General features: G+C 44.1%; 1 protein-coding gene across 1 annotated transcript in view; it reads right to left on the bottom strand.

Moving 5' to 3' along the window:
- Positions 1–705: 705 nt before the first annotated feature.
- Positions 706–16,437, bottom strand: part of LOC133477983 (DENN domain-containing protein 5B-like) — a 31,771-nt gene continuing 16,039 nt past the window's right edge. The window contains exons 8-21 of the mRNA XM_061773434.1: positions 14,441–14,534; positions 14,241–14,360; positions 13,234–13,386; positions 13,049–13,127; positions 12,868–12,934; positions 12,465–12,593; positions 12,252–12,373; positions 11,987–12,132; positions 8,190–8,308; positions 6,976–7,160; positions 6,771–6,853; positions 6,429–6,555; positions 5,119–5,293; positions 706–4,118 (exon numbers count right to left, since the gene is read on the bottom strand). Coding sequence (XP_061629418.1) covers positions 3,935–4,118; positions 5,119–5,293; positions 6,429–6,555; positions 6,771–6,853; positions 6,976–7,160; positions 8,190–8,308; positions 11,987–12,132; positions 12,252–12,373; positions 12,465–12,593; positions 12,868–12,934; positions 13,049–13,127; positions 13,234–13,386; positions 14,241–14,360; positions 14,441–14,534 — 1,783 coding nt within the window. The 3' untranslated portion in view covers positions 706–3,934. The remainder of the gene's footprint in view (positions 4,119–5,118; positions 5,294–6,428; positions 6,556–6,770; positions 6,854–6,975; positions 7,161–8,189; positions 8,309–11,986; positions 12,133–12,251; positions 12,374–12,464; positions 12,594–12,867; positions 12,935–13,048; positions 13,128–13,233; positions 13,387–14,240; positions 14,361–14,440; positions 14,535–16,437) is intronic.

The following is a 16,437-nucleotide window of genomic DNA, read 5'->3' as shown; positions in this document are numbered from 1 at the left end:
TTCCTTTCTTCTCATCTATTAAACGCCTTTCATATGCAAATCAGTTGTGCTTCCTAATACTTTATACGACGTTGAACTGCACATTCAGCTGTTATTGTGTGATGCAATTTACATATTAGCCTCGTCCTGCCACATTTCTCCGCCGCTTCAAACGTTTCCAACGCCAAACTGTTTGAATAATTAGGGAGATGTATGGAACCATTTATCATAATCCCAAAAATTACAAAAGTAATTCTTTCTCATTCTCTAAGGGTTAATACACAAGTATGTGAAAGCTCTGCAACCAACGCGATATTTTTAATGCTAATGGATTTTAAAATGTGCTATTTCACGTTTAAAAAAAAAAAAAAAGATCGGTCGGTCCCTTCACGAGAGGCCGTCTGATATATTTGCAAAGCATTGTAGATTTATGTATGCATTATTTACAAAAACATTCAAATATGCACGATGGATCACTTCTCGAAAGCGTCCTTTGCTCATTGATCAGATTGCATCACGCCGTGCTTGCAGTTATGGATTCCTGTCATGCATGCTGACAGTATTGCAGCATTGGCGAGCCTTCAATAGGCCACGCCCCTTCAAGGCACACATCCAACACGAGCTCGGTTCCAGAGCAAATTCTATTCGTACGTCAAGGCACCACTGGACTCGACAAAACAGATTGAAGGAGAGTAGATGAGGAGACAGAAAAAAAACGATACCAAACACATTCCACTTTTTTATTAGTAACTTTAATTTGTGACACTACATTTTCATAAATAACCATCATTTATTGCTCTCTCTAATCGGTATTTAAATGACAATAGTGGTTACATAGTGCTTACGGGACAGCGCAGGAGAAGACGACGTTTCTTAACTGGTAAATTAAACGCAATACAGTGAACCATCGCCACATCGCGATGCATCGTTCTCGCCCCCGCTACATCGCCGATTTTTAAGCAATCGTTTTAAATGTGTTTTTACGGTGTACAGGCAAGTCCGAATTTAGGGCCGCGCGCGTTCAGTGTAGTATCAGGTTGTGCCACAACATGCCGGGCAGCACTGAACGCTACTGGAAGACATGCAGCACATTTAAGAGGGAGAAGAATTTGCAGAGAAGGTCCCCAACTAAGATCCAGTAATCGGCATTATTCCCACAGAGCAGAGAATACTGTTAGCCGAAATTACCGATGTAATTTTGAACTTCACGATATCGATGATGTAGCTAAACATTGTGTTTTATTTTTTCTTTATTTCCGTGTAGATTCGCAGTCATCCGGATCATGGGGATATGCAAAGGTTGACTCAAGGAAACTGGACTTTGCTTTGTTTTTTGTTTTGTTTTCTTGTTTTACGAAAACGTTAATGAATTACTTAAGCACTTATGCGATTAGAATGTGTGCACCTTTGTACATATGCGTTGCTGCGCCGCGTGTTCAAGGAGCAGAAGGTTGAAAGGTTATAATTACTGTGTACATCTATGTTAACCTCTGTTAGCCCGTCTAGGGCGTTTCACATTATATGTTAGCATTAAGCTAGTGGCAGACGAAAATATAGGAACATTTTAAATGTACTTATTTGGAGAACTGTGCATCAGGGATTTTAACGTGGATCTGGAACGTGTCCTCCACAATAAACGGGGGTTCACTATATAATATGTTGTAGTTTTTTACAATGTAGTGCTTTTAACACTTTCGTGTAAAACAAACAGCAGGACCACCACCATCCACAGGATCATAATCTGTAAATTTGACACAAACGTGATGCCTTTTCAAAGGAATATGACATTGAACATTGAGAGATTATTAGATGAGGCAAACATATTTACAACGGGAAGAAGAGAGTGGACCTGAACTATTTTGATTCTGATCAACACAAAAAAAAAAAAAAAAAAAGTGTGCAGACAGCATAAGAAGCGTGGAAAAGAAGCGAATAAGGCCCGAGTCCTGCTAGTCGGGGGGATCACGACACACGAGAGACAAAACTAACAGATTTGGCCATGCGTTTGTTCCATTTTAAAGTCGAGAGAGCGCAAGCAACAACAGTAGGAGGAGTGTTAACACTGTCAGGGTTTAAGTACACACGCCAGGAAAACATAGCACATTATTGGTGAGCACACGCTTGAAAAGTTCACTGATTTCAGTCGCTCCATTTAAAAAGCAAAACCAATATATTGGACCAGTGGTGGTCGAAGTTTTTACCTCAAATACCACCTAAAAAAAATTGTTTTTAAAAGAGAGATTTTACTCCTAAAAACTAGATTTTATATTGCTGTAAGCTACTGTAACGTTATGCACAGTTTGGACACGAACATTTCGGTGAGATGCTAAATTTGAGGTTTTTGGTAGTTGGTAAGGTTCAATCACGAAAATGAAATGACAAAATCTAAATCACAAAAATGTTCATTTATATCAATAACAACATTGGAGTTTCACTTTTTGATTTGAACTCCTGAAATCAATGAAGTTTTCCGCCATATTGTAATTTCTTGTGTATTGTTTGGCACTCGGATGATGCCCAGTAAATGCTTTTGTAACCTTGACACTCGGCTATTGCATACCTTGAATTTTTGAGCCCGGGTTTGACATTAATGCTTTGCTTCAGACCGTGCTGCATTATGCTCCACAGTCTCGAATTGGCCGCAGCGCTTCATTTAAAACACATTTTTTTTTGCTGCCCCTAGTCTCATACGGGATAAAATTTGTCCCAGATAAAATGAAGGTACTGTAATGCCCTCGCACTTTCAGCCATTTTACAAATACAAAATGAGAAGACTGGCAATGAGCTGCTGTAGGCCACAACTCACGCCCGGACGCTCACACGCAGCCTTTTTTGTTCCGGAAATATCTGCGATATTGCTGACACTGATATGATCAATTGTTTTATTGTATTACTGTATCTAGGATTAAGGATGTGTTACATGGGTCATGTTCATAAAACTTGATCAATAACAGCAAAGACTTCATTTTGGATGCCTAACGGTAAAGACAATGTGGCATTAAACGTTGGAAATAAATTACTTTAGAATGTATTTTTTTTCTTTCGTAGAAACACTTACGACCTTTCGATTGATAACAACTGCCAATAATTCAAATACTCATAAGTAAAATTAATTGAATTTCAAAAGGAAATTCAGTGGGCCAGGTCTGTACCGTTATTGATAAAATATGAAAATGACCACGATTATTATTGTTACAACTACGACAATTATATCGATGTTCATGTAAAGGAAGTAGAGATGGGGTTCAGAGTGAAAACGTTTTTACTTCCTACGCCTTTTTGAACATGTAATTAGATTTTTTTTTTTACATTTTTGATGGTTTGATTTGTTTTGATTTCACCGTTCGCATGTTCGAAATAAAAGATTTAACTGAATCAATCAATACTACAGTACGTACAGTAATTACACTTTATAAAACCCATGTGTTTCTTCTTAGCATTCTCTGATTGTGTTTTGGTTGTTTTTTACATTCATGACATTTCAATTAATGACAAAGGGAAAAAACTGATTTGGCATACAAGTAAATGAAGCTATGAGCTTGGCCACGGAACGCATTCAACTTGTAAGTCAAGGTGCCACTGTAGTTTGAAGCGGAAAAGTGAAGCATCAAGGCTACAAAAGGAGGAACAACAATGTACTTTTTCCCCGAGCGTCTACTCGGTCGGTATGAGCTAGGAAAACAAACACGGCCCATGTGAGGTTGTGAATTACAACTTCTGTCCGAGGATTCTTGTTTTTTTTTTTTCATTAACTATTATTATTAGTTTTTTTTCACAGTGTAATGACACAAAGGAGGATCCGACTACTTCACGAAGCAGATAAAGAGTGTAAAGACATTTACAAGGCAAAAGGTTTGGAGCTCACATGGCGTCATTTCTGTCCACGGGCGCCTTTTTTTTAAATACAGCAAACGAGGAGTTCAGGAACCAGCGTGGCGACGTCCGGGTGAGGGCGTCAGAGGGCCACGCCTTTGACCAGCGACGTCTCCAGCGTGACGGCGAACTCGTTGAGCGTGTGCAGGATGCGCGAGAGCGAGCGCACGGCGGCGCAGTCGCGCATTAGGGCGCCGTCCTCGTAGGTCCGCGATGTTAGGGGGCACTCGGCCAGTAGGGGGAGCCACTGGGAGAGGAGGCGGTCCCTAAGAGGAGGACAGGTCAGCTGGTTAGACATTGAATACCTACTGGACATAGGTTTTGCTCTGCTAATTTACGATATCCCGTCTATGGTGTTTCCCATTATATGTTAGCATTAAGCTAGCGGACTTTAGTTAGATGACATTTTAAGTAAGAAATAAACTTGAAGCAAGCATGCTTGGCCGCTAATTAGGCAAACTGCGAATGAGAGAGTGAGCACAAGTGTTAAGAAATACTTTAAAAAGTGTGTTTTAATAAATTTAAATGTGTTTAAAGCGTGTGAAGGGGGTACATTTATATTTAAAAAACCAAAAAGTTTATTTATTACATTTACCATGGCAAATGGGGGTTCACTATAATAATAAAACGCAAACTCTATTGTTGCATGTCGATAAAAAGGCAGCCGTTATCCTTCGAATGTGAATGGTAATCATTGTATTGTCAGAATTCCTCAGGATTCTGTTGCAATCGGTTTGGACATTGATCAATAAAATAGATCAATAAAATAAATTATGCATAGTTACACTAACTACAAAAAGCTACAAAAGTATTGTTAGCCTAATAACATAATTGTGTTTTTTTTTTTAGTTAAAAAGTCATTATTAACTTCCTATTACAATATCAAAAAATACTAATGTTTGTGCTAAAAATGGCATTTTCTGTTCTTTATATCTGTAGATTCTCAGTCATCTTGGTCATGGTAATCCGCAAAGGTTGGATTTAAACTCCATTGTCACAGACGCAGGTCTAATCCAAAAAAGGTTTTACAAGAGTGTACTTATATAAAAGAATGACATTCATAAATATTTCCATTTTTGTGTATTTTGGGTCGGTTTAGGGAAAGTCGGCAAATTTCAGGGAGACAGAATGATGTTTAGGGTATTTTCTATTACTGTCAAATGTCAAACCGAATCAAATAGTACCTGACACAGGGCTAAGGATGCGCTCGCTAAATTTCCCCTCACAGAAATGCGTCTTAAGTGTGCGTGTTGCGGCGCCACTCACCTGACTCCGAGGCAAACCAGCAGCTGGAACTTGCCCTCTTTCCCAATGTTTCGCGGCGAGGCGCTGATGGAGTTGACGTAGTGGCAGAGCAAGTCGCAAGGCGGCTCCTTGATCAGCATGGAACCCGGCGGGTTGCCCGGCTGGTCGGCCGTCTCCATGGAAACCACGGCCTTTTCTGAGACAAAGAGACACCCGTACTGTACTTTAAGATAGATTTACACTGCATGCCCAATTGCCATTTTTATTCTATTGCCAAGTACATTTCAAGTGAAACATCCCATATGTATGAGGTGTCGTACATGCCAAAAATAACGTTTACCCCTAACACGCACCCAAAAAACTCTCACATGTGGCAAAAAAAAATAATAATGTAACACACACAAAAAACTTCCACACACAACAAATGAACCTGTCACATGCAAAAAAAACAAAAACTGTTAGATACACCTAAAGAAAAAAAAAAAAAACCCTTACACACACACAAATACGCAAAAACCTCTCGAATACACTTTCATATACAAGTTCTCACATGCGCCAAAAACCTTACACACACATCCAAACATTCTAACAACCAAAAAATATGACATACACTAAAAAAAACTTTGACACAAAAAACTTCTCACACACACAAAAAGCCTCTCACATCCACCATTAACTTCTCACATGCACCAAAAAAACCTCTCACAAGCCAAGAAATTGACAAAAAATTCTCACTTACCAAAAAAAAAATTAAAATCTCTTATGCACCAAAAACACTCACACACCCTAAAAAAAATGTAGAAAACACCCAAAAAAAAACTCACATAAAGCCCTAAAAAATATCACATACACCAAAAACCATTCACTCACACGAATAAAACGTCTCACATTCACCAAAAACTTCATACCTGCACTAAAAAGACAAAAAAATGACAATCTCTCACAGGTTAAAATCTCTCTCTCTCTTAGAAACATCTGACATACACCAAGAAACCTCAAACTCACACAAAATGGTCACACACACGCACACTAAAGAAACTCTTACATTCATCCAAAAACTCTTAAACACACACATACACATCTCCCAAAAGCACACAGAAAAAAAAAATTAAAAACAATCACACTCACATACATAAAAAAATAAAAAATAAAAAAATTTCACTCACACCAAGAACTCATGCAAAAATCTCTCACACTCTCCCAAAAACGGAATTGTGCCACCCGATCAATGCAGTGTAAATCCGGCCTTAGTCTAAGTGTGAAGTTAAAGCGGAACAGAACTGAATTAATTTGCGTTGCGCCCAGGTTACGCCGATGCCCACAGTTCTCACCTACAAAGTCCCAAACAAAGACGTTTCTCTGGAAGAGACGGCTGCACTTGAAGCCGTGCAGGAGAAACTTCTCCAGAGAGGGCACCAGACCTCCCTCGCCGCACAGCAACACTGTCAGGTTGCCTCTCTGCCGGAAGGGAACGCGGCAAAGAGAGACGATTTCACTGCAAGCTTCTCGCAAAGGAGACCACAGACAATTATTTGCTATATCATACACAAACATTGTAAACATCATGTTGTTCCAAATGGTTTTGGTGGATTTTGACGTTCCAGTTGGCGCTAACTCGAGTGATTTTTGGACAACATGTCACTGATTATAAATGATATCACACAAATGCACACCTCTTGTTCAGGTTTGTGGAAGTGCTTGACGAGGTTATTTGCCGCCTCCCTCATGTCTTCGTGGACTTCGACAGACAGCACTCCTGTCAAGAGACGAACACGAGGGCGCACTTAGAAACACGAGAAAGCGGGAGGGTGAGGACAGGGGTCGCTGTTCAGACCGTAAAACCCATCACGTAGTTAAAGAGTATTTTTCAGTACGTACTCGTCCGGTTCCCGAGAGATCCCAGCACAGCGCGAACACCCTGGGAAGGCGAGGCCAGCTCCGGCGGCGTCCCCGTCCACCTTCCGGAATCCTCCTCCCCGCCAGGTGACACCAACTGGCCGATGAGGACTCGCTCCAGGCTGCCGTCGCCCACGCCTTTCCCCAACCATCGGCCGCACGGGAACCTGGCAGGGAGAACCGTGCGCATTCAAGAACCACAACCGGAAAACGCAAAAAAAATAAAAAAAGAAAAAAGAAATGGGCAAACTATTTGTTGTTGTTATTAGGTGTACAAACAAACACGATTCAGAATTATAGCTATTCTCAAAAACGCTCACTTTTGACAGTTATATGATAATCGAAGGGCCATACTGAAAAGAAAAGGGAGAAAAAAACCAAAAATGAAGTTGTGATATTATGAGAATGAATGACGCTGGAATTTTAACAGGATTTTACAAATAAATTGACTTTATTTATTTAGATGCAAAGAGATATAGCAACAGAATAGAATAAATATTTCTGAAAAAATAATGAAAACAAAATAAATGAAATGTGTTAATCCTCTTTTTAACCATCAAATTATGACTTTTTCTTTTTGTCATTTCAAATCCAGTGGACATGAAAAGTCTACACGCCCCTTTTCAAATGCCAGATTTTTGTGATATAATAAAATGAGATCGAGATAATTCATTTCCAAAAACATTTCCACCATCAAGGTGACATTTACCAAAAAATATTTTTTTTTTTTTTGAGAAGGGATGTAATAAATAACTAAGATAACGTGTTTGCACAAGTGTGCACACCCTCTTATAAGTGGGGCCGTGGCAGTGTTAAGATTTAACCAAACAAACTGATGTGAAATGAGTCAGCACACACCTGCCACCATTTAAAGTGCCTCTGATTAACCCCAAATAAATTTCACCTGTTCTAGGAGGCTTTTCCTGATGTTTTTTTTTTTTTTTCTCTAATTAAATTAAAAATGAGCTTTCTTATCTCTGTAAAGACTGAGTATGTGATACAGCTCTCGTACTGGATCTCATTAGATTGTGCAGGCGTACCTAATGTTGTGGCTAGTGAGCCAAACAAGAAGCGTGAAAATGGTCCAGATCCCTTAACAGTTGAATGATGAAAGTAAATGACCCAAAGATGAGGACTTTGCTTATTCTGCTTAATTGAGACGCATGTAGCATTCAAAGACGGAGTCTTATTCTTACTTGTACGTGTGGCCCGTGACCTCATTGTAGACCATCACGCAGTCGATGAGACACTTTGCCAGCAGGCCCGAGTTCTCCTGTCCCAGCTGCAAAGTGCTCAGTCGGCCCAGGTTCTTACACTGGAAGCAGCAAGCGGAACGAGATGTGAGGCTGGAGTGTCTCTTGGAGGCTTTCCAGCTGGTTTATCATTATGCAAACATGTAGAATAACGCTAGCCCAGCCACCGGTTTTCCATTAGCTTCTGTAGCGCTTGTCCTAATTAGCGTGGCGGGCGAGCGGGAGCCTATCACAGCTGACGTTGGGCGACAGGCAAGCTACGTACACCCAAGAATGGTTGCCAGCCAATCACAGGGCACGTACATAGAGACAAACAACCGCTCACATCTATGGACAATTTAGAATCTTCATCCGCAAATTTGTACCAAAAATCTTATTTGATCATAATAGAGTGGTACCTTGACATAGGAATCTAATTCGTTGCGTGACCAAGCTCAATTTACTCGGGTATCAAATCAATTCCCCTTTGAAATTCATTGACCCCATATGGGTCGGTTGCAGTGTGAGCTGGGCGGTGGCCGAAGGCGGGGACCTTGGCGATCCGATCCCCGGCTACAGAAGCTGGCTCTAGGGACGTGGAATGTCACCTCTGTGGCAGGGAAGGAGCCCGAGCTGGTGTGTGAGGTCGAGAAGTTCCGACTAGATATAGTCGGACTCGCCTCCACACACAGCTTGGGCTCTGGTACCAGTCCTCTCGAGAGGGGTTGGACTCTCTTCCACTCTGGAGTTGCCCACGGTGAGAGGCGCCGAGCAGGTGTGGGTATACTTATTGCCCCCCGGCGCCTGTACGTTGGGGTTCACCCCGGTGGACGAGAGGCTAGCCTCCCTCCGCCTTCGGGTGGGGGGACGGGTCCTGACTGTTGTTTGTGCCTATGCACCAAACACCAGTTCAGAGTACCCACCCTTTTTGGAGTCCTTGGAGGGGGTGCTGGAGAGCGCTCCCACTGGGGACTCCATTGTTCTGTTGGGGGACTTCAATGCTCACGTGGGCAATGACAGTGAGACCTGGAAGGGCGTGATTGGGAGGAACGGCCCCCCCCGATCAGAACCCGAGCGGTGTTCTGTTGTTGGACTTCTGTGCTCGTCACGGATTGTCCATAATGAACACCATGTTCAAGCATAAGGGTGTCCACACGTGCACTTGGCACCAGGACACCTTAGGTCGCAGTTCGATGATCGACTTTGTGGTCGTGTCATCGGACTTGCGGCCGCATGTCTTGGACACTCGGGTGAAGAGAGGGGCGGAGCTGTCAACTGATCACCACCTGGTGGTGAGTTGGCTTCGATGGTGGGGGAAGATGCCGGTCCGACGTGGCAGGCCCAAACGTATTGTGAGGGTCTGCTGGGAACGTCTGGCGGAATCCCCTGTCAGAAGGAGTTTCAACTCCCACCTCCGACAGAACTTTGCTCATGTTCCGGGGGAGGCGGGGGACATCGAGTCCGAGTGGACCATGTTCCGCGCCTCCATTGCTGAGGCGGCCGACCGGAGCTGTGGCCGTAAGGTGGTCGGTGCCTGTCGTGGCGGCACTTCAAGAAGGATTGCTGAAGAAGGAGTCCTATCGGGCCTTTTTGGCCTGTGGGACTCCTGAGGCAGCTGATGGGTACCGGCTGGCCAAGCGGAATGCAGCTTTGGTGGTCGCTGAAGCAAAAACTCGGGCATGGGAGGAGTTCGGTGAGGCCATGGCGAAAGACTTCCGGATGGCTTCGAGGAAATTCTGGTCCACCATCCGACGTCTCAGGAGAGGAAAGCAGTGCACCACCAACACTGTGTATAGTGGGGATGGGGCGCTGCTGACCTCGACTCGGGACGTTGTGAGTCGGTGGGGAGAATACTTCGAAGACCTCCTCAATTCCAACGACACGCCTTCCCATGAGGAAGCAGAGTGTGGGTTCTCTGAGGCGGTTCTCCTATCTCTGGGTTTGAGGTCACCGAGGTAGTTAAAAAAGCGCCTCGGTGGCAGGGTCCTCGAGGGTGCATGGGAGTTCGCCCAACCAGTCTACATGTGTTTTGTGGACTTGGAGAAGGCGTTCGACCGTGTCCCTCGGGGAGTCCTGTGGAGGGTGCTTCGGGAGTATGGGGTACAGAACCCCCTGATACGGGCTGTTCTGTCCCTGTACGACAGAAGTCAGAGTTTGTTCCGCATATCCGTCAGTAAGTCGGACTCGTTCCCGGTGACGGTTGGACTCCGCCAAGGCTGCCCTTTGTCGCCGATTCTGTTCATAACTTTTATGGACAGAATTTCTAGGCGCAGCCAAGGCGTAGAGGGGGTCCGGTTTGGTGGCCTCAGTATTGCATCTCTGCTTTTTGCTGATGATGTGGTTCTGTTGGCTTCATCAAGCCGTGACCTCCAACTCTCACTGGAGCAGTTCGCAGCCGAGTGTGAAGCGGCTGGGATGAGAATCAGCACCTCCAAATCTGAGACCATGGTCCTCAGTCGGAAAAGGGTGGCATGCCCTCTCCAGGTCGGGGATGAGATCCTGCCCCAAGTGGAGGAGTTCAAGTATCTTGGGGTCTTGTTCACGAGTGAGGGAAGAATGGAACGGGAGATCGACAGGCGGATGGTGCAGCGTCTGCAGTGATGCGGACATTGTATCGGTCCGTTGTGGTAAAGAAGGAGCTAAGCCGAAAGGCGAAGCTCTCAATTTACCGGTCGATCTTCGTTCCTACCCTCACCTATGGTCATGAGCTGTGGGTCGTGACCGAAAGAACAAGATCCCGGATACAAGCGGCCGAAATGAGTTTCCTCCGCAGGGTGTCCGGGCTCTCCCTTAGAGATAGGGTGAGAAGCTCGGTCATCCGGGAGGATCTCAGAGTAGAGCCGCTGCTCCTCCGCATTGAGAGGAGCCAGATGAGGTGGCTGGGGCATCTGATTCGGATGCCTCCCGGACGCCTCCCTGGTGAGGTGTTCCGGGCACGTCCCACCGGGAGGAGACCCCGGGGACGAGCCAGGACACGCTGGAGAGACTATGTCCTTCGGCTGGCCTGGGAACGGCTCGGGATCCCCCCGGAAGAGCTGGATGAAGTGGCTAGGGAGAGGGAAGTCTGGGCGTCCCTGCTAAAGCTACTGCCCCCGCGACCCGACCCGGATAAGCGGTAGAAAATGGATGGATGGATGGAAATTCATTGAATTGTCAATAATCCATTCTAGCCCGCCCAAAATGCCCAATAGTTTTTGTTAGAAAAATACAACTGTGCCGTGGACCCCCGCATACTCACCGTTTGACACCCGTGGATTCACCTATTCACAGATTTTTTTTTTCCCCCTGATCTTTCCAATTTTTCTTTCATTTTTTTTCTAGGGAACCAACCTTGAATAGGCCCGTTGCCTGTTTACCCCGGCTCAGCCAATATTTTCTCAAGGGTTAAATAATGAAATAAACAAACAACTTTTATAAAGTCTTATAACTGTGGATACTGTAGTATTCATGTGTTGGATGTGTGCCTTTAAGGGGCGGGGCCTAGTAAGTGCCATCGGGAGCGGGAGTTGGGTCGGCCAATTTCGATTCACTCGGGTGACGACGGATCTGAAGCTTCCTCGTACCTCCAATTTTGGCTCACAACTCAAAGCGAGAAAAACTTGTAAGTTGGGGCACTCGTAAGTCAAGGCAGCACTGTATTACGAGATCGACTCCTATAACTTTGGCTCTAATGATGTCATCATGGTGAAAAGAATGCTGTTGGATTTATCGTTCTTAATTCTTTCATTATTAGTTCTTACTGCCCATGTGTGGATACAAACCTGGAAAAAGATCTCCTGCGTATTCTTGGGGATGTGTCTCACTCCCGAATCTCCCATTTCACCAGACAAGCACACCCACGGATTGACGGTCGCCATTGCGATGCTCAGCTTCTTCATGGGGATGATGGCCACGCGATAGGAAATGTCTGCCGAGAAGCCAGTGATCTTTATTTCCAACAATCAAAGCTTGTCCAAACCATTATTCGAACTTGATAATCTAGGTGTTTTTCTGCTTTTAAGGGGAGTTCTGTATGTATCGACTCACTGATGGAGGCGAAGGCGTGCGTGAAGCAGAGGTAGTCCACCGTGTTGAGAGACAGAAGGTGGAATAGAAACTGCTCTCGTTCTTCCTCGCAGAGGACGAAGGCGTGAGGCTTATATAACTGTCTGCGCGGACAAACAACAGCAAACAAGGTCAAAAGAGGCACCAGAGAAAAAACCAGCAGGTGAAAGGATTGATTGGAACTCAAGTGTTTACCTAAGCAACTCCTGGTTTGTGAGCAGCTCTTTAAGGTGTTGCGAGAGCATCTTTTTCTCCAGGGCCAAGCTGATCCAAGCCCGGGCTTGTCCCACCTCGGACAGACCCTCGCTCATCGCCTGGATAAACCTGAAAGAAAACAAAAAAAAAGAAAAAATGATGCACACTTCCGAGTACGTTGAGTATGTCATGTTTCGTTATCAATTGTCATGTCGCTGTTGATCACGGTAACATTTTTCAAATAATAAAACATGTCACGGAGAGGTAATAATAGCTTTTGTAGATAAAGCCTCTCACCCACCTTCATTTATTGAGGCTTTTTTTTTTTTTTTTTTTTTAGTTTTCTCATTAGCATTGTCAGCTTATCGTCAGTGATACACCTAGCATCCAATTCTTTTGTTACCTCATATCTTGCACCAAGGACCCTCTTAGAAGGAAAGCGCCGTCATCATGTGTTCTCTGCTCTGTGCCTTGAACGTATTGGACAGAAATCAGAAACAGCCTCTCGTTTAGAGACGCAATGAACGACGGACTATACTAGATGACGGACATGCATAACAGCATATCATCCCATTCCTTCCTACCTGGAGACTCAGCAGGCACCTCAGTTTTCGGCAAGGCCGCCTGGTAGTGAAGCATGTGGGACCACAGAGCTGACTTGCCCTGTTTACACACATTAACCCTTGTATTTACTAGAGCATGACGTCTCAGTGAGTGTGTCGACATCATTTTCATGACGTTAGCGCGAGGGTAAGTGATCACGTCTGACCTGTTTCATCTGCAGACCGTGGCCCCAAGTTCTCTCCAGTAGGTCGGAGAGACCGTGGATCAGCGTGTTCTCCTGCAGGCCGCTGATGTTGGCCTCCCCCTGCCCCACTTCCGCACTCTCCTTCCCCATCCTCTCCATCAACATACGTTTGGTCTACGGAAGCGGGGAAGATTTATTTGTGAGTTCCCTAGAGCAATTCTGAATGTTTGTAAACAACAGACCTTTACGCAAATACTTCCGGGTGGCAAGAGCTCCAATGGCACCATTGGTTAACAAACCCTTTTATGTCATTTGACCAAGGCAGAGCAATCGAGAAAACGGAGTAAATGACTTGGAAATGTTTCGCTAAATTAGTCAAAGAGCACCCAAGCAGACATTTTATACATAACTCACTTGTAAGAAAATGTCTTCCACAAACCTAATGACAGAGGTTTGATTGCCAGTCTGTCCCATTCAAAGTGGCTGCTCTGCTATCAGGCAGTCTTGTGATCGTCTTAACTATTTATGACATCAACTCCATTTGTACTCCTCACCCACAGATTCCTGCGATTGGTTTTAGGGACACGCGCTACCACTTTTTTTTTTCCCCCAGACCAAGTGTATCAGTACTTACATTACATTGGAGTACTCGGCGACATCAAGTTCCGATACTTGATAATGGCATTGTCCTTTCAAATGTGATGAAAAATGTCAACCAACAACCAACTTTTCTTGAACACAGCGTAGGGTCCACTCAAATACAACACCTTGGGGAAAATGTCAGGCATGGCAGGCAGTTTTTTGTCATCATTTTCAGTTCCTTCGCTTTTATTTGCCACCCGGAAGTACCCTGGTGCCTGTTCTTTACAAACATTATGAAAAGTTCTATTAGACATTCGGGCAGCTTTAGAAAATGGCAAACTCAGTATACAGGGTACTATATAGTGGACCGAGAGTGATTCCCAACACAACTATAACCTCCCTGGAAGAGGTAATAATGACTTTTGTAGATAATCATGACCTCTCACCTTCAGTCGGCACTCGCCCAGCAGCCCTTGAACAAACTCCCTGTGCGTCTGAGCGATGACTTGAGGCGACAGGTGCAGAAACTTTAGCTGGTTCAGGTGCTTCCTTGCCGGTGTGTGCTTCTGCGCAACAAACCACATCAACAATGATATAAGGAAGAGCGTTTATGTACGGGCTTGCGTCTGATCGCCAAACAAAGCACCTGTCTTTGTTCGCCGTCCGGTCCTGAGAGTTCTGCTGCTGACGACGTCCTCCTGGGGTCGGATCGGCGTGAAGCTGTGACACGACTGGACCGCCTGCTCACATGTAAACAATCGTATACTCAGTACCGCAATCTAATGAGATCTAATACAAGTGCTGCAGCCAGCTTTTACAGGACCAAAAAACAACAACAAAATGTTTGTTGCAACATCAATGCTAGTTTCCTTAGCCCACCTATGTCGTTTTGCATCGTGCGTTAGCATTAGGATAGCTGACCTTTGTATAAGGCAAAGTTATGTAGTTGTCTGAAATACACAACGTGTAATTGTAATTGAAGCATTGTTCCCTATCTGCCGAACTGCTGCTTGTTGTGAAGTGAGTTGAGCTGGCTGGCACAATCTCGCATTTGTATCTCAAATTTTTGCTCTCAAATCAAAGCAAAAAAAAAAAAAAGAAAAAAATTGGACGAGCAATGTTTTGAGGTATCACTGTATTTTCACTCACTCTCCGTGTATGTAGTGTAACTTTGTGTCTATAAATTCTTATAAGACAATAGAGCAGCTTGACGAGGGTCACGGGTTCGTCTTGCGAACAAAAGACTTCATGTTCGATTCCAGCGTCCTGCTTAAAACACACACACTGTACCCCAAGTAGCTCCTTGGGTGTGTGGATGAGTCGTTTACTTTAAGCCGTCATCATTAATCTTGCCGTGAATGAGGCAAAACGAGCTGTGAGTACAGTGGAGCGAGCCAAGTGCAATATAAAAGCACTTCCTCCATTTACAATCCGCAAAAAAGACAATCCAGCTGATTTGTGAGCCCGATTTAGTCTTGCGTCCAATCTGTAGTACAATCTTCCCCCGCTAAATCTCGGTTGCACCACCGCTACTATATAATGTGGATTTTTGTTAGTATTTTATGGGTTTTTACAGTACTGCATACTGTAGAGGCAAATGCAGATGTAGAGTTGTGTGCCTTCAGTGTTGTGCCACAACATGGCAGGCAACACTGAGCTATTGGATGTAGATGCAGTGGAATTAAGAGTAGGAACGAGAGACAGAGAAGGTCCCCTACAAAGCTCCACTAATAGTCCCTGCTCCCAGAGGGCAGAGAGAATAAATAGTAAATGCAGTGCACTTATACCCATCACAGGGCCCAAAGCGCATTACAGAGGTTGGCATTCACCCATTCACACACCAATTGGGCTGCCCACTTGGACCACTTTAGGGTTCAGTGTCTTGCCCTAGGACACTTCGACAGCGGTAAATCAGAGCCACGATTCCAACCGCCGACCCTTCGGTCATTGGACGACCTGCTCTGCCAAGTGAGCCCGTCTCTGTAATTCTGCATAATAAATTGGCATTAAGCTAGCTGACCTTTGTTACACCACATTGCTGTTTAAGGTTTGGTTGAACATTTTGGTGTTGAAAAATACACCGTAGAAATACTATACTTGGTTACAGTACTTGAATAGAATTTACAGGTATCTGTACTTGACTTCATTATTTATATTTCTGGCAATTTTCACTTTGACACCACTACATTCCCTAAAATATTTTACTCTTAAATTTTACTCTTACATTTTTCCCCTTAACCATTTTCACTACTAATAAATCTGAATAAAATGTTTGTTGACATAATGCCTGAACTGCAGAAAATGTGTTTGTTCGTTTGTTGTATGCGCCGTTTATACATGTTGCTGCTCCGTTTTGGTTAAAGCAGCGGTTGCTGGAAGGTTTACGATTACTGTAACATCAACGCTAATTTCCGTTCGCCTGCCTATCTATGGCTTCCGTTTTATGGAGTATACGTCAATTGGGAGTGACGAGTAAACATCTTGAAGCAAGCACTCCGTCTCTTATTTGCAGAATTGTGCGAGCAAGAGTGAGAACAGGTGCCAAGGAATACTTTAAAGTGTTTTTTTTAAATAAGTGAAAATCTGTTTAAGGCGTGTGGAATATAACATCTCTACTGTATGTCACAGATTTTGACGTATTGC

This window comes from Phyllopteryx taeniolatus, chromosome 5 (assembly GCF_024500385.1).
Source record: "Phyllopteryx taeniolatus isolate TA_2022b chromosome 5, UOR_Ptae_1.2, whole genome shotgun sequence".
In the NCBI taxonomy this organism is placed as follows: Eukaryota; Metazoa; Chordata; class Actinopteri; order Syngnathiformes; family Syngnathidae; genus Phyllopteryx; species Phyllopteryx taeniolatus.
The sequence above is the reverse complement of the archived record's forward strand: the minus strand, read 5'-3'. Positions and strand labels throughout refer to the sequence as shown.